Source organism: Penicillium malachiteum, assembly GCF_028827825.1.
Source record: "Penicillium malachiteum strain IBT 17515 chromosome Unknown utg000001l:1.0-8184562.0:1.0-8186909.0, whole genome shotgun sequence".
Taxonomy (NCBI): Eukaryota; Fungi; Ascomycota; class Eurotiomycetes; order Eurotiales; family Aspergillaceae; genus Penicillium; species Penicillium malachiteum.
Genome location: NW_026643094.1, coordinates 2,942,354 through 2,964,900, shown reverse-complemented (window position 1 = coordinate 2,964,900; position 22,547 = coordinate 2,942,354). Strand labels below are relative to the sequence as shown.

Sequence of the window (22,547 nt, the reverse complement as noted above, 5' to 3'; positions counted from 1 at the left end):
AAGTCGCGTCAGATCTGGAAATCCGATCTGATATGGAGTGTAGCAGCCCCGAATTCCGACCCATTTTGGCTCGCAAATGGTCCGATATCCCCCCGAAATTGAGCTCAATTGTGGCTATTGTTATTTATTTTTCATTGTGTCTATAAGAAAGCTATGAGCTATCAATAAATTGAAACTAGATAAATTGAAGATTCTAATTAACGAAATCAATTGGGGTCGATTCGACTACTATGCCCCTTGTCCCTTGTATACACCCCTGCGGGACATTCCCAGCCCTGGATTACAACCAGCTCGCGTTTTACACGTGGAGTTCCTCCTCATTTTGTCCTCATTTTGGAATGAAAAATAGTTTGGCTGAAATGGCGTAGGTGACATTTATTCAGAGCACCTCGTCTCATGCATCCAAGTTCCAATTCCAAGGTTTTGTTGAGCAATGTACTATTAGTCGTCTTCCAAACTGGTTAGTTTGACAGGAGACTATAACAGCCATCTGGCCATGACCCATTTTTCCCATAGTAAAAGTTTACCGCCTACCTCACCGCCGGATACTGAGTCAGTAGGCTGTAAAAATCTCAATAATACATACCTGATTACCTCTCAAGCCTTAGTAGGGGCCTACTGTAGGCCGTGGAAAAGTTGATTCTAGCTATAATAAAAATCAGCAATGTGATTTATTATGACCAATGGTCTATTCTGATTGGTAAGAAGTGACTTTGTCTTTTTTAAGAGAAATGTGAATTATGGCGAAGTGAGAGATAGCTAAAGTGAGAGAGGCCAAAATTATAATTGTATAAATGCTAGTAGTTTCTAAAGTAAGATAGTATAAATAATAATGAAAAAATATTAGTAATAATATGAAAATATCTATAGGTTAAAGATTGGTATATTATAAATAAAGGGTAATTAGGTTAGAATACTTACTGTCCATAGTTTTATAGAAATTTGGCTTTAAGGATAGGGGTGTTAAATTGAACCTTACCTAGGTGAGTATTCAGTATGGAGTACTCCGTAGAAATAAGAAGGTTAGGTAGGCCCAGGCCACAAGGCCTGTTATGGTATGTATTATAGTTTTCTTTTTTTTTCTGCCAGTGATATAGGGGTTATGGCCAGATTGCCGTTATAGTCTCCCGTATTAGTTTGAATGTTTGGCTCCAAGGTACGGATGAAATCCATGGATCCAACATTTGAATGTTCAACTTTAATTTGAAACGATTTCGGATTCATGTGCCCAGGTGAAGATCAATGGCAATGATATTAATAATTGAAGCTTTGAATCCACCTGGTCCCTCCAGTGCTATCGCGTATGACACACCATATAGTCTTCTCTTCATCGCCAACATTGAACCCTTAAATGTCTCCAGTTCTCCACCAAGATCCAACCAATCACACCAAATATCAGTTATCAGTCTCTTCTGGCGCTAAACCGTAAAATGGTAAGGATGCGCCGGTGGATTCGACTCGACGAATCACATTTGAACCCCCGCTTGTCGAAAGATTTACCCAAAATGGTTTGGGTCAAAAGATATAAAAGACCAAGAAGTTCGCTGTTTACTTCTGGATCTGTATCATATCACAAGAATACTCCATTCAGAACTTGAGCATGGCGAGTCTTCACCCCTTTGACCCCATCACTCCAGGGGAGATTCAATTGGCAGTGACAATCTTGGAATCCGCTTTCCCCGGTGTCAAATTGCGCTACAAGCGCATTGACCTTCAGGAGCCTATCAAGCAAGATGTCATTCCGTATATTGAGGCCGAAAGATTGGGAAAACCCCGTCCGAAGAAGCCTGCACGATTGTTGATGGCATTGTTTCATCGCCTTGACAATGGATCCTTCTATAAGGCCCTGCTGAACGCCGACACCAAGTCCATTGTCTCGGCCAAGGAGTTGCCGAAAGATGTACAGGTATGTACTGTTCATAAAGATCGTCATTATAAATAGTAACAGAAGCCATAGGGCCCCCTCGATGTGGACGAAATGCTCGAGATCGAGCAAGTCTGTCTGAGTCACCCCGCTGTCAAAGCGGAGATTGAGAAGTTGAAGCTCCCCTCTGGCATGACCGTTTGTCTGGATCCGTGGATTTACGGAACTGATGACTCCAAGGAGAATCGGCGCCTGTTCCAGTGCTACATGTACATTGTGGCAACAGACCACCCGGGGAATAATCAGTACTCTCTTCCTTGCAAGTTTTCGCCGGTCTTTGATGGCATCACTCACCAGCTGGTCCGCATGGACTACCTCCCCGGGGGGCCTGATTTCCAGACCACCGATACCCAGCCATGGAAGCCCGTTCCTACCGTCCAGTACGCACATGAGTTGCTGGATGAACCTTTGCGTACTGATCTGAAACCATATGTCGTTCAACAGCCTGAAGGTGCCTCCTTTAATGTGATCGGGAATGCTGTCTCATGGCAGAAGTGGCGCTTCCGTGTTGGATTCAACAATCGTGAGGGACTGGTGTTGCATAACGTGACCTATGATGGTCGCAACACATTCTATCGTCTATCTTTCTCGGAGATGACGGTTCCATATGGAGGTATGTGATAATCTTATAATAACGATATTAATTATTGTATTATTTTGATCTATTGCTGACCAAGCTAGACCCTCGTGGTCCCTACCACCGCAAGCAAGCATTCGATGTTGGCGATGTTGGTTTTGGAATCACAGCCAACCAACTTGCCCTGGGCTGTGATTGTCTAGGCCACATTAAATACTTCGATGGATACCGCACAGATGCCCAGGGTGTTCCCATCCAACTTCAGAATGTTATCTGCATGCACGAGCAGGACAACGGTCTCCAGCACAAACACACCAATTACCGCAGCGGGGCTGCGACAGTCGTTCGAAACAGACAACTCGTCGTCCAGATGATCTGCACGGTCGCAAACTACGAGTACATCTTCGCTTTTATTCTCGATCAAGCCGCCAACATTGAACTCGAGGTTCGTGCAACTGGTATCCTGTCAACGGTACCCTTCGATAATGAGAATGGCCAAACGGTACCATGGGGTACTAATGTTGGACCTGGCGTGATGGCTCCGTTCCATCAGCATCTGTTCTCTCTACGCGTGGATCCTGCAGTGGATGGATTTAAAAATACCATCTATTACGAGGATAGTGTCCCCATGCCAGAGGATGACTCAAACCCTTGGTCTGTCGGGTACACAACCGAGAAGAATATAATCAAGCAAAGCGGTAGCGCATGGACAAGCGTGGATCGTCATCGGGTGTTTAAGATCCGCAATGATAACATTATTAACCCTGTTACACACCACCCCATTGCTTATAAGCTGCAGACTTCACCAAGTCAGATGATGCTGGCTTCTCCCAAGTCCTTTGGAACCAAACGTGCTCAGTTCGCAACTCGTCCTATTTGGGTGACCAAGTATCAAGATGATGAGATATTCGCCGCAGGCGAGTTCACGAACCAAAGCAAGAGTTCCGAGGGTGTGGAGGTCTGGGCTGGCAGAAATGATGCGGTTGAAGATGAGGATGTCGTTCTTTGGCACAGTAAGTTACTTTCGACGCTCAAAGTAATGTATTATACTTACTCTCTTTTAGCTTTCGGTCTCACCCACAACCCTCGTCCTGAAGATTTCCCTGTGATGCCGGTCGAACGCGTTAGTGTGATGCTGAAGCCAGATGGATTCTTCAACAAGAACCCTGCGCTGGATGTTCCGCAGTCTGCGCAGTCTTTTAACAAGTCCACCCTGCATCCAGAGCCAACATGTTGCTCTGGTTCACAGGATCGAAACCAGGTGAAGCTTTAGATTTAGATGAAGATTTCACGATTCACGATTCAATCTGTTAGCTACATTGCCTAGCAAGAGATCAACAGCTAGACAGCGACAAATGAATGATTTAAGGACAATCAATGATGTAGTTCATTCATGCTGTATACGTATACACCTTTTAGAGAAATGCTGCTGTCTCTCCAATAACCCATATGCAGCCTTGACATCCTCGAACTCGAAGACTCGGTCGTCAATGACAGGTTCGATCTCATGGGCGTCTATGAATCGATTCATCTCACGAAACTGATCTCGGGTCCCCAGGAAAAACCCACGCGCTGTACACACACGCATCTGACAATCCATGATAGAAGGAGTCGATGCCCCCGTCTTCCAATTTACCCAAAACAACTGCTAGGACAAGTAGTCCACCAACACTAATTGCTTTGAGAGATTGTGCAAGTGTGGAAAGACCACCAACATCGACAACAATATGCACACCTTCGCCCTCTGGAGTCAAGTTCTTGGCTGTTTCACCTCAATCGAGATCCCTTCGATAATTGATCACATGGTGAGCACCGAGAGATTTTAGTTTTTCTGCTTTTTCATCTGTACTTGTTATTGCGATTACCGTAGCTCCGATTGCAATAGCAAAATATCTCAAAATCAGCAATCTGAGAATCTACAGAGGCGAGATGAAAGGCTACCTGTAAAGCAGCAATTGAGACACCTCCAGTACCTTGTACGAGGACCCAGTCTCCTTTCCTGGGCTTATATCCTTCAACTCCGAACAAGGCATTCCAGGCCGTCAATCCGGAGCATGTCAGTGTGCTCGCTTGAAGGAAGTCAAGCTTTGCTGGCATACGCACAAGCGCAGTCTCATGAAAGACTCCATGGTGTCACAAAGTACCGTCAACCGCTTGACCAAGCCCATGACAAGTATCTATTAAACACAATTGCTTGGATTCAGGCATATGAGGGATAATATAGGTACAGACTCGATCGCCTGGTCGGAATTCTTGGACCTTGATGCCTACTTTTTCAACCACTCCGGCTCCATCTGAGGCTGGAATAACTCCTGGGCGGAAGAATGGAAGTGGGACAGTACTCTGAGAAATTTGAGGTCAGCGTAGAATACTACTAGAGCTCTACGTGAATTGTTTCTACACTTTATGTACCTTGGCTATTAAGATATCGCGATAATTGAGAGACGCTGCATGTAGCCTCACTAGTACATCTTGATCTCCTATTTCGGGGATTGGGTGATCGTGAATCAACTTGAAACCATAAATGCCAGATTAGGTCTCAAGGACCCATGAGAGGCCAGACTTTTGGGACATATGGACTGATGAGATGCCAGTGGGAGTTTAAGATGAATATTGTGAAGTACACATCAGATAAAAACATGGCACTGTACTAGCAGAATTTATCATTATATTCGACCTACTGCATGATGTGATTTATAATGATTAAAAATCAACTCTATCATTGAGAGTAACTTGAAAGGGTTTAAAGAATTAAGCTTGGCCCTGGGTACGTACTTTCAAGGTAGGTCAATTGTTGTCGATCACCTGCATTTCTGTTTCCGCGCTGACTATCAACTGTGGCTCTTTGGTAGGTGATCTTTTGAACTTGAAATCAAATCACAGCGAAGTTCTTCCAAAAAAAAAAGAACAAATACAGCTTTGCATAGTCATGCTTTGGAGAAAAATAGAATCTCCTGTAGTAATTTTCTCTCAGGTCGTTTCCAACTTCAACTTGAAGTTGAATTAATTAAGGTGTACTAGTAATATATTTAGTATTTATACGATTGAACATCAAACTAGAGGGGCAAGATTCCAAGCTTTAGCAGCACTTGAGATTGATCATGGTCTCGGAAGTATTACTTCAGATAAATGAGTATCAACGGGTTGAGAGTTTCTACTTTTCTCTACCCATACCCCGGATCCGACTATGAATTCTTCATGCAATGATCAGCAGTGCTTATGAAATGACTACAAAGCACTTAAAACGCATTTTGAAATTCCATTGCAAATAGACCTAGCTAGGCTGCAGCATTGACTTGAGTGATCCATTCCTGCGCAGAAATAACCATAGTTTTCCTCTGGAACACCTTATCCATCAAGACTCGGTGTACCTCCTCATCACGATCCATACATAAATCCCGTAGCACTGTGATACGGTAATCGAGGTCCATAGCTTGTCGAACAGTGGATAAAACGGCACCACTAGTAATAAGACCCGCCACAACAAGATGATCGGTATTCGAGCACCGGAGAATCATGTCAAGCTCAGTTCCAAAGAAGGCTGAGACACGGCGTTTTGTAATGATGGGTTCTTCGGGAGTTGGAGCCACCTTTGAATGAACTTGGACTGAGAAATCGCCTTCTTTGTATTGACCACGCGCTGCAACGGCAGGCACTGAAGAGTTGTTGGGGTTGTTTTCGGGGTATCCATTTCGAAAGGCTGTGATAACGTGGATGACTTTGATAGAGTTATTGCGAGCTGTAGATAGGGCCTCGGCTAGGCCTGAGAGGTAGGAATCGGTGTTTTCGAGTTGATCAATGACACCATTTTGTATGTCCAGAATAAGAAGAGTTGTATTACCCATTTTGACGGTGGGTTTAGGGATATTTTGGTAGATGGGAGGCTCTTTGGAAAAGAAAAGGTTGTATTTAGAGCCAGGACTGCATCGGCAGGAGAGAAATGAGGAATGCCGGTACCGGGTTATGCAAATTATGCCAGAGGGAGAATTCCATCCCGGTTCCGGTCACCAGTTCCCCACTTAAACCCCCACACCACGATACCAATAGTTTGCTCACCTCCCTCAATGATAGCCATAATGCGGAAATAAAAGGCTGGAACGGTAAATTTCATCATTTCTTTGAGGTAAGAGAACAGGGTAGTCCGAACAAACTGAAAGGCTGGATTAAGGACATTGAACTTCTGACCCAAGCCAAACAAGGCATTCAGGATAGACTGAAAAATGGCCATTGTGGTGCAACAAGAGCGGCACATGTGGGGGAGAAAAGCGCAGTGTAAGTGCATAAACTCATAATGGAGTCCTTTTATATTCGAGTTGAAGCCATGCCTAGCCCCAGCGTGAATGATATCATTCACACGATGCTGTTTACTACCCAAGTGGATTTGCGTGAATGACGGGAACCTACCTCAGGTTTTTGGCATTGAATGATCCGTTGAAGCCATATCGATAAGCAAAAACTCCTGTACCCGAAGCTAGCCTTTCCTCTCTGGTGGAAAAGATTATTATCACGGAGAATCAACCTGGACGGTCTTCAAGTTCGCTAGTCTACAAAAACTGATTTTCCCTGTCCATATTGTCATTAGCCTCAGGCTGACAGCACTTGTGTACTAATTAATAGCTTCAAGTTAAAATGAAATCCCTTTATACTAGTAGTGGTCAATTGTAGATTTGATCTGATATTCAGGGGTTCGTTTTGTTACTTCGGTGTTGCACACCGAGTCTCCAGTGGAGATAGGCCCCACTATATTTCAAGGTTAATCCATTGAAGTACTGCTAGTAGTAGATAAAATCAGACTCTCCAGGGCTCTGACATCAATACTACTACTAAAAAGATCAAGCTATGGTCAAAAAACATGGGTTCATACAACTGTATCAAGGTAAAAATGCCATGAACCATGCCCAAATGAGAAATATTTAGCTTACATAACAAATTACGTCGTCTCAAACATGAGACATCCATCCATGACTACAGTTGTTCTTGAGTCTTCAACTCACATGTGCACCTTGATCAACATGTCTGTCGGCCTGGAAATGCACATAAATTATTCATTATTCATATGGGAGTCTCCAGTCTAGACTGTATTCCTAACCATGTCGAAGACGCCCATCCCACTCACTCATGGCAAAGACAGTGAGTTCCCTCCGGAGCTAACCAGACCGTACCTTGACTTGACTAAGAAGACCAGCGCTCCTAGAACCCGTTGCCCGTTTAAATGGTCACGTTTTCGATACCGACCCAGTTGTTACATACATGTTACTCGAAATGTCGGAAGAGGAACGCCTGGCATATCTACCCACCTACTGGTCTACACTAGTCAAGTCGGCATTACTGAATGACGCGATCATTACCGAGGCAGATGGCTGGAAAGCGGCATCTGTGCTTGTACCCCCGGGGAAATACATTGATAATGCGTGGAAGCTACTGTATGCTGGGTTTCTCAGTGTTCTGTGGAGGATTGGTTTCTCGGGTCTCAAGGTAGGATTGATCCCTTGAAGGAAAGGGGCATCAGAGAGAAAGCTAAGTGTAGGAGCGTCTTTGGACAGAGTTCTCTGGTATGACAGACAATGCGAAAAAGAAAGGTCTGCATGGTCAGAAGCTATACTACTATATTTTCAGCATTGGGACTGAGCATGAACATCGAGGAAAAGGTGGGTCTATGATAATCATTGCATCTTGATAAATTACTCACTCCACTGCCAGGCCTTGCAAAGGCTATCATGAGACAGCATCAGAAGACGGCTCGAGCTGAGGATGTCCCCATCTGGCTTGAAGCGACGAGTCCAAGCTCCCGCGATTTATATCTCTCGTTGGGATTCCAGGAAATTGAAGAAATCATTCTTGGGAAAGGAAAAGTCAATGCAGATGCAACTAGACAGTCAGGTGGGTCTGGGGTACCTCTTTATGCGATGGTTTGGTGGCCAAAAGGGACTAATGCTGCATTGTGACACTCGCTTCATGTGTATTTCTATTGTAAACGAACATTCGCTCCTGAGCCTTACTAGCCTATAGGAGAGCCAGGATATCCAGGAAGCATTTACCTATTCCTGCGAAGGTGGTGGAGACAGAATATCTTTCTCCAGAGTTCTCTTGCTATAGTAGACTGCCATCATTCTAGGTACATACCCTTCAGTCTGCAAACTCCACGAAAAAGTGGTGATTGATTACGCGAACCCAAGCACTCAGATTCCTATCGCGGCATTTGTTACGCCGCGTGGACCGAGCCGAGCCGAGCTAAGCTCAGGCTCACGCACGGGTTCCGAACGGTTGGATCATGCACATGTGGAGATTATTGGGAACACCGAACACAAAGCCTAGCTCTCCGAAGTTCTCCACTAAATGCCTTCTAAGCACGGTGAGGCCACGTCACTGCGATATAATCTAGCACAGATTGATACATTAATTATCTCCTGAGCTGAATTACGACTTCGGAGTGTCTAGGTAGCCATATGAGTATCGGCTGCTCTCTCATCATCGAAGTTTTGGACTGGTAGAAGAATATTTTATTCCCCTGTCTCCTTCAGGCTGATTCCATCCTTTCTCCAGCTCCTCATCATTACATATTATTTACTACTATCACTCCGATTGATCCTTCTCCACACACTTGTAAGAAAGCAGCTGGTCATGATCCTGATATCAAAAATTTGCTTGATGTCGCTAACCTTGCAACTTTGTAGAACTCTTAAACTCTATAGATCTACTCCAGCTTGCTTCCAAGGTTGCGTTCTCCTCATCGGCCTCTGCGCCCTATACCACCGCTACACTGACGGACATTGGTCAAGATCAGCACTCTCCTGTGTGGCGTTCACGCATGTCGGTTTATTGATCCATGTCTTGCTGGAGACGTTGAAACAACATACGAGGTGATAACCATACTGGTTCATCAGCAATGAGATGACTCTTGTCTAATAAATACAGATGAAAGGCTTGTATGCCACACTATTAATTCTAATTTAGAGCTCTTATAACATATAAGTAAATCAACCTTCAAGTTCATTTGAACACAGCACTAGTATGCAACATGGCATGTATATGGGAGTGCCACAGAGAATATTCCACATCCATGACTTAATTGTTACTATCCAGCATACTTCGCAAAACATCGCGCAACATCTTGGTGCAGCTCCGGATGACAGAGGATAAGCACGTATGTGAGCACAATGAACCCTAAACATACTTCTGTCACCAGGACATTGGCAAGCATTTTAAAGAAACCAATTCGAGCTGACCACGAGAAGCTTTGCCATGCCATGTGGATACTTAGTTTTGTGTCCACTTTATGTCTTGCACCAATTTGCAATGGCAAAGTGGAGGCAGCCACCCGTATGAAGACAGCATATGAGGGTATCACAAGCCCAAAATAAAGGACTGAAGTCAAAAGAATAAGCAATATGATTTTCAGGTTCTTGTGAGACATAAAGTCACCAACTTCAAAGAATATCGAACGGCCCACGTAGAGGGGAAGGTAAAAGCACAAGCTTGAGCATATGCTGTAAAGGAGTGCAGCTGAAAAGCTTTGATGCCATAAGGATAGACTAAAGATGCGCTGAAAGGTCGATAGTATCATCTTTTGATCTTTTGAGTGTTCCGAAATGATATTATGTACGTTAGCTACTTTCAGCGTCGAAAGTAACCTTTCTGCCATAACATTCAAAAGAAAGGAGCTAAGCAGACTTGATCCTTTTACCGAGAATTGAGAAAGAATGACAACCTTTGCCAAGCGATGAAAGATAAAGATTGGAAGGCCGTGGAATCTTTGTCGTAGGGGAAGTCGAATGGCACTCCCATCTTCTCTTAAAGTGGCGGAAAGTGTTGCAGTGATGTTACCATCTGTATTCACAACCTGAAGTTTATTAGTCTAAAGAGGACAAGCGATCAAAATCCCCGGATGAACTTACAAGAGCTCCACCCTCAAATATTGCTGACGGAATCAGAAAAAAAGGCAAGTCCAGTGGTGGTCGTTCCGAAATCCAATCATTATTTGGAAAAGAGCCATTTTGAACCTCCAATGATATCTCTGAAGGCATGGATAGCGACTGGATAAGTGTGGATCAGTAATTGAATATTTCCCTAGCTGGGTTGAAAGTAGGAAGCACAGCACTGGAAGGGGGTTGAGGATAATAGCCTAGCTAGTAAGCGAGAAAACAACAAGAGAAACTAGTCTTGTCTTGGTCAAAATCATAGGTTCAAGTTGCCTATCATTTGTCTGTGATAACTAGTTGGCACTAGTTGGCAATGAACTAACAGTTCGCATGTGGGGTATAGCTGCGTCATCTCATTAGGTGTTTTCAAATGTTCCAATTTGAAGTTTATATTTCAAAAATTATGCCTAATATAGTGTGTTTACTATGGTTTCTTTCTCATACTAGTAGGTACTTAGTAGTGCCCAATAAGTATGCTCACGTGGTATGGCAGAAGGATCTCCTGTTCAAGTTTGTGATTCTCTATATCCATGTTCTCGCCGGCGGTTCATTTGCATCTGAATTTCCACACCTAGTATTATTCCCCACTGGGTCTAGATCAATAGTAATATTCCAATTGATTAGTCCTTGTCCTAGCGCATTTCAGATGTACCATGCTCTATTTGGACCCGCCAAGACGTCAAGGGACCAAAATCCGGACTCTTCCAAGGTTCCCCACGGGTCCAAGAAAGTTATGCCAGTGCATGCATGCATATATAGCCCACTCTAAAGAGGAGACCACCTGGAAATATGAGGACATTTAGAGAGGGGAAAGATGGAGTTTATTACATGTATAACTTGAAGCGCCTGACTGGATAGGGTGATGAGAGAGGACGCTTAGATGGCACTGCAGAATGGAGCCATTTTTGGCGTCGTTTTGGTCGTAAGTGGAATGAATCTATTGGGAATATCAAACCTTAAAAGTGATGTTGTTGGACGAAAAGAGGTCCTTTTGGAATCAAAAGCTGTCATTTTTGGCATTTATTTCACAGCCTGAGGTCCCCATATTCTAGATATAAAACTTCTCATCCCTATGTACCATCTTTACTGCCCAAGACCTGCCCAGGTGCAAGCTGGAACTCAAACTTAAATCGTACATACATAATGGAAGAGAAAAGTAAGTCTCGAAATATTCGATGTATTGCTTATTTATCAAACAACCTAGAGCTTGAAAACTTGTAGTACTAGTAATTCATTGCCAGAGTCATCAGAGGCGGGAAATGATTTACATCAAATCACTCTTGCAATAACCCTAGAAGCACTTGAGTATCATCAACCCCTCTTTCGATCTGGCAGAGGGAATTAAAAGTGATACATCTATTCCTTCTGGACCACTGCGGTCCCCTGCATCATATACGGAGTAGCACCTCAAGTGCTGGCATGAAATCTCACCGCTACTTTGGCCAGACTTGATGCGGCTCAAAACATTTGAATGATCCCCACTGACACTGGCTTTATTATAAAACCACCAGCTCCATCCAGCATTTACAGCATTCAATACCCACCTCTTCAATTCTATCTCATTCAAAATGGAACCCTCTGACCCGAAAGATCAGATCCCCTGTCTCGCATGTACCTGGACACCAGAACGATAGAGGTATTGCAGCTACAAGAGCAATCTAAAACTATTCTACGAAGCCGGCGATCGAGGAGCATGGTCTCTAGGATCGAAGTTCATCCTTAAAGATCGAAACTCGAACCCACCAGTCCATGAGGCAGCGACTACAACCTTCGTCAAAGAAAACACCATAATCCCAGTACCTGGTATAGCGAAAGAATGGACAGACGGTACTCGGCATTTTATACTCGCAGAGCGAGTTCCTGGTGAAACTCTCGAGAAAGTATGGTCAAAGATAACAGAGGAAAAGAGAGAAGAACTTGCTAAGGAGACTGCGGAATACATTTCTCAACTGAGACAGTTTCACTCGCCGAAGATACAGAGCGTTAATCGCCAGCCGCTACATAATGCGTTCCTTCTTGGCGGGGATTCATATACAGTTCATGGTCCCTTCTCGACGCAGGATGAGCTGTGGGATACGATGGTTGCGAATTTCAAGGATGTACCAGATGAGGTTGCTGCGCTTTGGAAGGAGAGGATGCCCTCCCCTTTACCCTGGACACTTGCGCACGCCGATCTCACGAATTGCAATATTATGGTTGATCCGGAGACGTTCAAGCTTACTGGGATTATTGATTGGGAGACGTCTGGTTATTTTCCTGTTTGGTGGGAGTATGTTGGTGCGATGTTTGGGTTCGGCTCGAATGATGCAGAGTGGAAAGGTCTGTTGCGGAAATATATGCCGGATTATTCTGGAGCTTTGGGTTGGTTTCGCGATATTTATCATCTCAGCCACGGTTTTTGATGAGGATGATGGGGAGTCCGTACAGGAAAGGCGGAAAATTGTATGGAAAGAAGCTGGTCTTGACTTATAGGGATGAGTGGTTTTCACTGCCAGTGCTCATCTTAAGGGATCAACCACTTGACATCAATGAATTGTAGGAATGCTACCTATAGTCAGATCAAAATAATCACGTTTGAGGACAATTCATGCCCAGAAATCTCATCCAGCTCGGCCTATTCAGGATAGAAATTGAGATCTTCATCAGCCTTGGCTAAAACGTGCATGGGAATCTTCATTCCGAGACCCTCGGCCGGAAGACACGATAAAAATAAGATATAGGTTAACCAGGACCAACTCGTACTAGTGATCCGGGTCTCCATCCAAAAAAAGGCATTCTTAGGCGATCGCTAGCCTAAAGGATTGTGGGTCTGGCCCACAGGCCATAAGCAGGACACTTTCCCAAGGACCGCGGCGCACCCTAACTTGGTCCTCTTTATCCCATTGGTAGCTCACATACCTATAAAAGGGTCAATCTTGCAGCTTCCCCAGATGGATACCATCACGAGACTCAAGTGCCGAAGGACCTCGTTAACGCGGCAGAGCACCAGCATAAGGTTCGGAGCTCATAAGCAAAGGACCCATGTGGATAGGAAAAATGGGTCAGACGGCAATCTGAAGATTGATATTGCATCATTGAAGATACCGGGAAGAATCTCCACATATATGACAAGATACGAGTAGGATAGGCCGTCATAGAACCTTGGAAACCTTGGAAACCTTGGAAAAAGCTGACATCGTTGGGCTGAATCGAGGGTTAGGTTAAACCCCCCGAGGGTCGTGGAGAGAAGCACGGTCGATCAGACGATCCTATCTCAACGGGCCGCGGCGATTTCTCGGCCGGCCGAACGGCGGGGGTAGAAAGGTGCCCGACTGAATTAGAGTGTCCACTCGCTATCTCCACACTGTTGGCTAGGTCATAATGTGTGGGATCGAGCGCCGACTTTACCGAATGATGTAGGGATTTAAATAGAGCGAGTCAGACCCAACGGAGGCGGATGCCCCCGGATCCGAGGGGAATGCTCACCAAGTGACGCTTGTGACGCTGCGTATGGGCTGACGGTGATATTTATTGAAGGGGCTTGCTCATTTCCTGCTTCGCAGTTTGGTTGCAAGAGAATGGATGGCTGTTTTATTTGAAACATCCGAGTTTCGGAGACTCGACTGTGGTTGTATTGTCGGTGACGATGATATCACAGCGCTCTAAGTACTAGCAATGTGCGAGGTATGTGCATGGGGGGAAAAGAAATGACAAAAAAAAACTTCCTCCAAAAAAAATCCCGTCCAAAAAAAATTCGTGTCAGTGTGTTGACCATAACAAGTGGCTGATTAGGTCGAAAATATTGACCAAACTGACAATGCAGTCATGCAGGGGTATATCGATATCCAAACTTCCAGTGTATGGCCCCAATCTCCTCCTTTCCGAATAAAACGCCTGGAAACGCCATAATGCAAGACCTAAACCGCTGGACTCTGTCCACTCATACTCGGGAACAACATGACATCAGAAACACGGCCTAAAATATTGCGCATACTCCAATCGTCCATAGGAAGTGCGGAACCAGAAAGTGCGAAGTTGGTGGGCAATTCGGGGGTGGTATCAACCGACGGAGGAGATGGCATGATAAGTGGGGAGAAGGACTGAGGTTGACGCGATGTCGCGGTCGACGGCGCAGGTTTGCGCGCACGGAACGCTTCCCGAATTTCACGCAAAGCACGAAGAGAAGAGGCAAGATGTTTCGCAGAGTCGGTGCGATTATTAAGGTCCGCGTCCCCGTCTGCGTATACATGTGCGACTAGAACTTTTTCCAGTCGATCAATGAGCTCCCACGTTCGCGGGCCATCGTCATTCGTGACTAGCAAGAAAGCCGAAGCAATTGATCTTTGCAAACTAATCCAAGATCGAGAGCAGTGCGAGTTGATTTCATGCAATTCCACAAATGCGTCAACCGTCTCAATCAAACTGCTAATACAATCCTCCCGAATCAAAGCTCGACGATGGTGATCTAAATGCGCATGGGAGTCTAGTGAGACACGACATAACACTGAAAGGAGGTATGAAGAGTGTAGACGGAGCTCTGTTCGTTCGATATGCTCTGACAAGGAGACGCAGTTTTCTCGATGTCGCAGATGTGGTGTGGCCTCTGCAAGCATACGCTGGATTCGATGCTTGTACTCTTGAATCTCGTGAAATGGCGGCTGAGAGGAGTTCGGATGCATTCGTGATCGTAACACTTCCAATGCAAGAGACACCACGCGGCACAAGGTTTCAAAGTAGGTACGATGTCCTGGCATCGATTTACGATCAAAGGGAATCTCTGGTTGGCTGACCATAGTAATAGAAGGTCGATCATAAGCAAGTGAAAAGTGGCTATTCTGGAATGCCATTGCCCACCTAAAACATGGCAAGGATTTTGGTCAATAAAGCAACAACGAAAAGAGAGACTGGTCCAAACTCACCATACGCGCCTTCGCAAAGCTTGTTCCTCAAGTGAAAACCCTGTGGTTTCCACGTGGAGTCCAAGAACCAGACACATTCGCTCCGTCATTCCTAAGCAAAGATTGTTAGGAGGTATTCGCCAAATGTATTCGGAATCAAGTGGAAATTACCCAGTAAGGTGTAGGATGCGCCAGCATTCATGTTGTATGACAAAACATTGCTGATAATGAGGAGAATCTGTATAACCTCTACTGTAGGTTGCGAGACGTAATTCAACATTCGCAGACACTGGTACGCGCAAGATACTGCATCGAAAGTCAGTATCCTCTTCGGGGAGATTGAGTCATCGACACGGTGAACGTGTGAACGTGGGAACTTGGGGGGGTCGCACCATATACCCATGATGTCAGCTCACGATCCCGCTCCGGGAGATCTGACAATTGGCACCCAGAGGCAAGTATCGCAAAAAGCAAGCTGAGGAAGTGCAAATCCATCCCAAACGGCTTGACTAATCCGTTGGCATCCGGCTTATAGATACCACCGGCCCGCTGTCTTCCCAGAAGTAACCGGTCTGTTTTTCGGTCAAGTTCGTTGAGATCAGGTAGTACAGGGTACAACACCGCACCGATATCTTTATAGAATTGCACGAATCTGGAGACTCACACCGTTAGCATGGTTCCCCAACTCGTCTTCGACTCTTGAGCCATCTCACCTTCGACATTGTGCATCATCTGGAAGAACCGCACACACTCCCGCAATATTGAAAGTATAGGGATCGGATGACCAAAGATCCACAAAGGGATATGCAACAGACTCATTGCCCAGTGCTAATTCGGCCAGAAGATCCTCCTGTGGCAGCGCCTGCGCTGCATCCTCCGAACCCTTGGATTTGTCCAAAATATCCACCAAGGCGGAACGAGAACCGAGATGGACGGCACCAGTCTTCAGCACGTTCGATCCGTAAACACCTTCCGACCGGATAGAATCCTTGCGATCCATTCCCTGATCCTCGCTTCGTTTACGGGACGAATGAGAATTGAAAAGCGACGAGAGACTACCGAGGATACCTTCCATGGCCACCATCTTATTGTTTATCTCATCCCACTCAGCCTGGGAGATATCTATTATCTCCGGTAGGTCTGAGTCAGGCTCATCACTCATTCCGGAGGGGTGATCGACAGCGGAAGAGGCATGCTGTGTGGGGTATGGGAACGATGACGTGCCGGCGGGCGAGACGAAGGAAGGCTGTGACGGCGCAGATGGTGGATTATTGAGAGAGATCGTCGGGATCGAATACTTGTTGGATGACGGGCGACCGTATGAACAGGTAAAGTTTCGTTTAACGCAATTCCCACAGGAACGTTGCGGTCGCAACGGACTTTGCTGGCACGACATGGCAGGCAGGTCTTGCACTCGCGCGGTCGGCGGCGAATAGGATACGTCGGCATTTTTTCAGAGCCCCGCGGTATAGAATCACTCTCTTACTCCTTCACTCGGAAAGAGTAAGGGTGGGGAGAAGGAGCTTGGTCAGGCTGCCTGCAGCGAGCGGAAGGCCAAAAAGAGCAGCATAGGCAAATCGAGGAATGGGGATGGACGTGGGACGTAGAGCAAGATAGCGAGAAAGATAGATAGTAGGCGGCGCGCGAGATGTATCGAATCTCGGTTAAACCACTAACCAGTAACAGGGATTGTGGCGGCGGTATTGTGGTAGGTCCGTGAGCTTGCCCCAGATCAAGTTGTTCTGGGGAAAAGAAGAAAAGAAACTGTGATCTTCGGGGGGCCGTGATGATGGAAGTTTCCGAGATGCCGAAACTGGCGTGGATGAAGTGTCGATCGCGAAGTCAATTAGAAGATTGACAGCGCTAACAAGGGTTACTTGGACGTCGGAAGAAAAATCGATGATTTCATAACGCGGCCGCGTTCCTTGGTTGGCGGCTTAAGCGGACCGTCGGAGTTGTTGAGGATGCAAAGTTGGGGAGCGTACTGTGTGTAGTACTTGGAATCCAACTTGCATTTCTCCCCCACTTTATCGGAAGAAAAACCAAAAAACCAATCAACAAGAGAATAATGTCAAAATCAACAAAAAGTGCTCAAAAGCTGCATGAAGAGACGGGAAGATGTGGGGAAGAGAAAGTGACTTGTAGAAGAGTTTGTTGGGTTTGTTAGGTTTGTTTTGTTTTCTTCTAGTACACACTACATAGTCCCCAATATATCTAGTTAGAGTACAGAGTATGGGCTTGAACTTGATATACACATCTGCACTATTCATGAATATGAATATCTTGAATATGATGTTTTTTTTTCTTCGATCTAAGAGATCGCTCAAAATGCTAAACTACCTAAAAATGAGGCTAACTTTGCACTAAGACTCTGACTGCTGCGAAACTTGCGGCACGCTCCACCAATCATGCCATCGGCTCTTGCTCCCGACCTCGGGGATATTGACCTGCAATTTCACCGGCCTTTCATCACTATAAAGTGCTTTCTTAACCGTCTCAATGGCAATGCTAGCTCCGATACAAGCACGCATAGTATCCTTCACATTGCGTTGCCAATCTTCCTCAATGGCAATGGGTGGAGTCTTCTTCGCCGAGACAGCCTCAACAAAAGCGCCATGGGCAAGTGTCGCTTCCCAGGCCTTTCTAGCCTCCGTGATGGCTTTGGAGGCACGTTCTAAAATGGTCACGTCTGTATCACCTTGTAGAGTAGCCTCGCGGTGATATTCTTCATACGGAACTAATTCAGGTAGAGATATGGGGAGGAAGGGCTTCATGCGAATCTCATAGCGTAACTTGTCCGTTGAGTACGCATCAGACCCGGCAGCAGATGGTAGTACCTTGTGTCGTGCCAGAAGAACGTATAATGCGTGGAGGGCAATCGCGAAAGCATCCACAGCAATGAGCTGCGTGGTCAGTCTTTCCAGGCACCGGTAACATCTGTGAAATGCGGCAGCTGCCCGACTGGTGCTTGCTGCATGGATGTTTGAAGCGGACAAGTCTCTTTTTCGAGCTGCGACAATAAAAGTGCGTATCCGATCAAGATGGCCAAGGTGAGTGGAACAGATGTGCGAAAGATACCAGTACATCCCTGGGAGCTCCTCTGGTGAGTAGATGGAAAGCTCAAAGCCCATCTGAAGGATCATTCGAAGCTGTGTTAATTTCTGATGGTATGCCCAGCTGCTGAGTGGATATGAGTAGGTTGGTTCGCCACCATGAAGCTGCAGCGGAGGCTCCTTGCTGAGGGATTGGAGTTGTAAATCGAGTTCTTCGGCCTGTATTAAGATGAGAATGACATCCATTTCAAAAAGCAGGTGGAAATACTGACTTCCATCTGAAGATTATCCCAGTCCACAACAGTATGGCAAACTGTCCGACGAACACGACACCGGTTCAAGCAAGCACATCGCACTGAATCTACAAAAGGCTAAGAGGGGTCAGTTTCATGGTTCAAATAGTTGAGACCGGCTGCACATACCTGGGCAAATCGTTTCACAAATCCGTCCATGAGTCGAGCTATTTGGAATCGAGGATCGGATGGAACTTCCACCTCATCCATATTTGATTGGAGAAGAATGCTTGATGGCAGTACCAGCTCGACAAGATCATCATAAAGGAATTTCCTGACGGATACTGCCCCTAGAATAGTCATGTCGCTCACGATCAAAGCTTGCATCAGACAGCGAATATAAACGGAGGGCTGGGGCTTTCGAGAAAGAAGCGTCCATATAGCAGTCTAGGATAAAATATTAACAAGGGGAAAGTCACGGTAAGAAACGGTAAGAAAGGTCAGTAGTCTTACCTTGATGTTGGTAGGTCCCCAATATTCAAGAATTTGCTGCATGTCAATAGCGTCTTTGCAGAGACGCTTGAGATGATCAAGTGCATCTTCATGATTGATATGCACGATTGGACGAGGTGGCACAGTGCTGGCAAGTTTGCGTTGAATCTTCAAACTGAAAGCTTCTGGCACTGGTTTGCCAAGGGGGTAAGACTCCTTCAGAGCATCGAGGTGTGCTAAACATGATTTGAAGTTTTCTGTGGACCTTGTATCCAAAACCTCAAGATCCTGATCAAGAGCAGTCATGAATTCATACCGAAACATCAATCGAGTCCGAATTGCATCTCGAAGCTTTTGGTCCATTTCATTCTGTGCATCCACCCACGCAACCGCCTGGTCCAGCAGGCGGTAAAAGTGGGAGGGGTCAAAGGGAGATAACAGGTTACGATGGTAAAGCTGAGCGACAAAGTCCTCTTCCTAAAAGCGTAATGACAACGGTCAGAGACTATATCAGAGTTGCTTGCAGCTTCTACTTACTTCGTAGTAATACTCGCCCGCCACTCGGCTATGAACAAGGTCGCAGGCCTTGATCAGTGCAAGGCAATATGAGCGAAGCACAAGGCTGATGAGGGGTGAGTCGCTAGGCACACGGTCAAATCGGGCATCCTCCATGGTCCTGGGTACTGGCCACAGTAGCTTGTCGAGATAGATGGATGTAAACAACGTCTGGGAAAGAGGATGACCCATATGCCATGCCATCTAATTTATCATTAAAACCACTGAATCTGACTGTGCATCTCAATTCCAAATGTGAACACACCTCATAACAAAGCAACTGGTCCATCAAACCCACGACCTGCTCCGGTGACAACTCTTGTCGCACATCGTAATTGTCCTCCAGCGCCTGCGCTTGGTTCTCCCCTGAGGCAATGTATCCGCTGTCCATTTTCGAGTCCATAATCTGCATTAATGGCAAAATCCGTCAGCACAGTGTCCTCTCGCCGATTTATCGCTCCGTGTAACAAAGATGTACCTCCAATGCGCCAACAGCTTCGAAGAGTGTGAATGCCTCATCTTTTACGAGTTCGCCGATCTGTAGCTCTGCAATGAAGTGAAATCGTCAGACCTGCAATACTACCAGCTGGATAGGACTCGGAGTAACTTACTTGAGGCCGCTTCTGTGAACTCGGCCGTAATGTCGCGCCGAGGAGCGGACGGCGTAAGTGGCCGCGGGGGCACACGAACCTCATTATTCGGCAGCATCGCAGAGGAAATTGGGGCTCTGCAGTCCGCTGCCGATCCAGATCATGGAAAATCAAAGCTTGCAACGGCCGTGAAGAAATGAGGTTGAGAGAGAACGAACGGATCGAGGGGTGAGTGGGGGAAAGAGCGTGGGCGGGAAAAAGCGATTCGGGCAGGCAGACCGGTACCTGTGACGCAGTCACGCAGGTGCGGCCGGCTCAACAGATCACTTTTTATAAAGATTTCTCTTACAATATATACCAAGGGAAAAAAATATCCACAAGTTCAATGGCAATCAAATACGAGTTCATGGAATAAAAAGAAAAGAAAAGCAGAGTGCGATTTCTAGGCTCTGTCAAACCCAGACAGGCCTGTATTGCTACACATGTACAAGTTCAATGCTTCCCCGGAGTCTATCTTCTCCTCCCCAGGCCTTCCAAGCCTAGGTCCGACATTTTCCCAATCAAATTCTCGCGGTTGAAGAGTGCATTGTTGCGAATTTGGTCGTTTATTTCTCAGCAGCCTGAGCAACGGCCTCATCGTTGGCCTGGGCGAGAGAGCGGACGTTGCCTTGCTTGCCGTTCTGTGTAGCCGGAATCTTGTCAGTTTCTGGCTCGAAGCTTCGGGAATTTCTGGTTTATATCAACTAACCTCCCACTTGGCGAAACGGAGGTCCATCTGGCCGCGGCGCTCAGAGGCGAGACGAGGACCGTCCTTCAGAGACCGGCGCACCGTGCGGGCGGCAATGGCCAGGTAACGGTTGTAACTGTCACGGCGTTAGTAAATCAATAATTCCGAATGATTATGAAGAGAAACGCACGTAAGGCCAGCGGCTTTCCAGACGGCAGTCATTTTGAATGGAGTGGAATGAGGAGGTGTTTCGATTGAAGGGGGTGAAAACGGCTTCGGGTGAGTTTGGAAGCGTTCGACTTCGGAGGATCGGGAGTGGTGATCACGTGGACGTGTTGAAGCTCTGTCACGTGGATAAATCGGCAACCTCAATGCAAATTTGTACGTTAAACCATCATTTTCCCCCGCAACGTTCACGCACTTGTAGACCGTATATGATATTTGAATTACAGCAAACAGGTTAACTGACTCTGATAAATATAATCCGTAGTATTTTTTCGAATTTTACGACGTTGTTGTGGCTTACGTTCTATCCCCGTTTTCAACCGGTTGAAGCTCTCTGCACCGGATCTATAACCCTTTTGCATTTGTCGTAGACCCAATCCACCATTGCTTATCCGTGCGGTTAAATGTTTTGGACACTTTTTGAAGGAACTTGTATTTATTATCAATCGTAATCTAACCTTTAAGGTTCTGATCTAGGAATTAGGCGGCATGAACGGTAGATGTTTGCACTCCTTCAAGTTTGCGATGGTTGCCTCGATAGCCAACCACTAAGCAACATATTGGATGTCCACAACACAATTTGCGGGGAGCTAAATTCCTTCGAATGTTCTCTTTTGAAGGACTCAACTTCATTGGTTCGAACATCTTAAGCCACGGCCATGTGTTTTGGAGACTTGGCAAAGGTGTATGCTTTTTGCAAAGAATAGGAGCAATACCAAATCACACTATAATAAAACAAATACCTCTTGATAGCCTCTAGTATGTGTGCAAATATTCAACATAGCATCTTTAGCTTCAGGCGTCATTTTTCAAGAGCCAGGATGCAGGAGGTTTGAGCAAAGACTAGAGTCTCAACAACTCTAGCAATACCACAGGGCGGCCTTGGGTGGCTCCATGGAGATATCGTCTGAATAGCCGTTCCCTTACCTTATGGACTCCAAGGCGATCTGATAATCTTGCTATTGGCGCCTGGAGAAAGCTTTAAGACACCCATTCATTCTCTCACTTTTCCACCTTCTCTTCTCTCCCCTCCATCCACTATTCTTACACTCACCTCAAATCCAATTCTTAACCAACATCACTCCGAATTCATCAATCAAGGTCAGTTTCACTCCTTCAAGATAGCTGCTCCCATCAGGAGAGTTTGGTGGTTTCTCTGTCCTCGCTGTATCCCCGCAGGTAACGCGATATCGACGCGTTATATCATCTTGGAAGAGTCGAGATTGAGCGTCCATTGTTTCGGTCCACCCTCGCCTGCCTGTTGTGTCTTTCTTCAATATTTCAACAGAGACTCCTCAAGTATTCTTGTTTTGGGAACTCTTGTGAGATTTCGCCTAGGATCATATCGATAACCTGGGCTGGGAGATCTGCGGGA

General features: G+C 45.9%; 10 protein-coding genes across 10 annotated transcripts; 3 read left to right on the top strand and 7 right to left on the bottom strand.

Moving 5' to 3' along the window:
- Window positions 1–1,600: 1,600 nt before the first annotated feature.
- Window positions 1,601–3,774, top strand: N7483_001112 (Copper amine oxidase N2-terminal; the record flags this gene model as incomplete). The annotated part of the gene is made up of 4 exons (XM_057084550.1): window positions 1,601–1,906; window positions 1,958–2,537; window positions 2,606–3,514; window positions 3,566–3,774. 4 exons carry the CDS (start codon window positions 1,601–1,603, stop codon window positions 3,772–3,774), a joined length of 2,004 nt encoding a protein of 667 aa, XP_056950699.1.
- Window positions 3,775–3,888: 114 nt separating this feature from the next.
- N7483_001111 (zinc-binding alcohol dehydrogenase-like protein) lies at window positions 3,889–4,598 on the bottom strand (the record flags this gene model as incomplete). Its single annotated transcript, XM_057084549.1, has 3 exons — window positions 3,889–4,016; window positions 4,084–4,272; window positions 4,367–4,598. 3 exons carry the CDS (start codon window positions 4,596–4,598, stop codon window positions 3,889–3,891), a joined length of 549 nt encoding a protein of 182 aa, XP_056950698.1.
- Window positions 4,599–4,634: 36 nt separating this feature from the next.
- Window positions 4,635–5,075, bottom strand: N7483_001110 (alcohol dehydrogenase; the record flags this gene model as incomplete). The annotated part of the gene is made up of 3 exons (XM_057084548.1): window positions 4,635–4,844; window positions 4,914–5,012; window positions 5,049–5,075. The coding sequence occupies 3 exons, from the start codon at window positions 5,073–5,075 to the stop codon at window positions 4,635–4,637; spliced, it is 336 nt and encodes a 111-aa protein (XP_056950697.1).
- A 704-nt stretch (window positions 5,076–5,779) lies between these two features.
- On the bottom strand, window positions 5,780–6,346 carry N7483_001109 (cysteine hydrolase family protein; the record flags this gene model as incomplete). The annotated part of the gene is made up of 1 exon (XM_057084547.1): window positions 5,780–6,346. One exon carries the CDS (start codon window positions 6,344–6,346, stop codon window positions 5,780–5,782), a length of 567 nt encoding a protein of 188 aa, XP_056950696.1.
- Window positions 6,347–6,471: 125 nt separating this feature from the next.
- On the bottom strand, window positions 6,472–6,729 carry N7483_001108 (uncharacterized protein; the record flags this gene model as incomplete). Its single annotated transcript, XM_057084546.1, has 1 exon — window positions 6,472–6,729. The coding sequence occupies one exon, from the start codon at window positions 6,727–6,729 to the stop codon at window positions 6,472–6,474; it is 258 nt and encodes an 85-aa protein (XP_056950695.1).
- An 862-nt stretch (window positions 6,730–7,591) lies between these two features.
- On the top strand, window positions 7,592–8,446 carry N7483_001107 (GNAT family N-acetyltransferase; the record flags this gene model as incomplete). Its single annotated transcript, XM_057084545.1, has 4 exons — window positions 7,592–7,631; window positions 7,687–7,976; window positions 8,029–8,149; window positions 8,202–8,446. The coding sequence occupies 4 exons, from the start codon at window positions 7,592–7,594 to the stop codon at window positions 8,444–8,446; spliced, it is 696 nt and encodes a 231-aa protein (XP_056950694.1).
- Window positions 8,447–11,988: 3,542 nt separating this feature from the next.
- On the top strand, window positions 11,989–12,822 carry N7483_001106 (aminoglycoside phosphotransferase family protein; the record flags this gene model as incomplete). The annotated part of the gene is made up of 2 exons (XM_057084544.1): window positions 11,989–12,031; window positions 12,098–12,822. 2 exons carry the CDS (start codon window positions 11,989–11,991, stop codon window positions 12,820–12,822), a joined length of 768 nt encoding a protein of 255 aa, XP_056950693.1.
- A 1,494-nt stretch (window positions 12,823–14,316) lies between these two features.
- On the bottom strand, window positions 14,317–16,693 carry N7483_001105 (fungal specific transcription factor domain-containing protein; the record flags this gene model as incomplete). The annotated part of the gene is made up of 5 exons (XM_057084543.1): window positions 14,317–15,253; window positions 15,319–15,409; window positions 15,469–15,603; window positions 15,690–15,949; window positions 16,011–16,693. The coding sequence occupies 5 exons, from the start codon at window positions 16,691–16,693 to the stop codon at window positions 14,317–14,319; spliced, it is 2,106 nt and encodes a 701-aa protein (XP_056950692.1).
- A 967-nt stretch (window positions 16,694–17,660) lies between these two features.
- N7483_001104 (N-alpha-acetyltransferase 35, NatC auxiliary subunit) lies at window positions 17,661–20,338 on the bottom strand (the record flags this gene model as incomplete). Its single annotated transcript, XM_057084542.1, has 8 exons — window positions 17,661–18,569; window positions 18,623–18,721; window positions 18,773–19,030; window positions 19,097–19,552; window positions 19,613–19,834; window positions 19,896–20,036; window positions 20,109–20,176; window positions 20,242–20,338. 8 exons carry the CDS (start codon window positions 20,336–20,338, stop codon window positions 17,661–17,663), a joined length of 2,250 nt encoding a protein of 749 aa, XP_056950691.1.
- Window positions 20,339–20,825: 487 nt separating this feature from the next.
- N7483_001103 (ATP synthase subunit epsilon family protein) lies at window positions 20,826–21,169 on the bottom strand (the record flags this gene model as incomplete). Its single annotated transcript, XM_057084541.1, has 3 exons — window positions 20,826–20,900; window positions 20,969–21,083; window positions 21,138–21,169. 3 exons carry the CDS (start codon window positions 21,167–21,169, stop codon window positions 20,826–20,828), a joined length of 222 nt encoding a protein of 73 aa, XP_056950690.1.
- Between the last annotated feature and the right edge of the window lie 1,378 nt (window positions 21,170–22,547).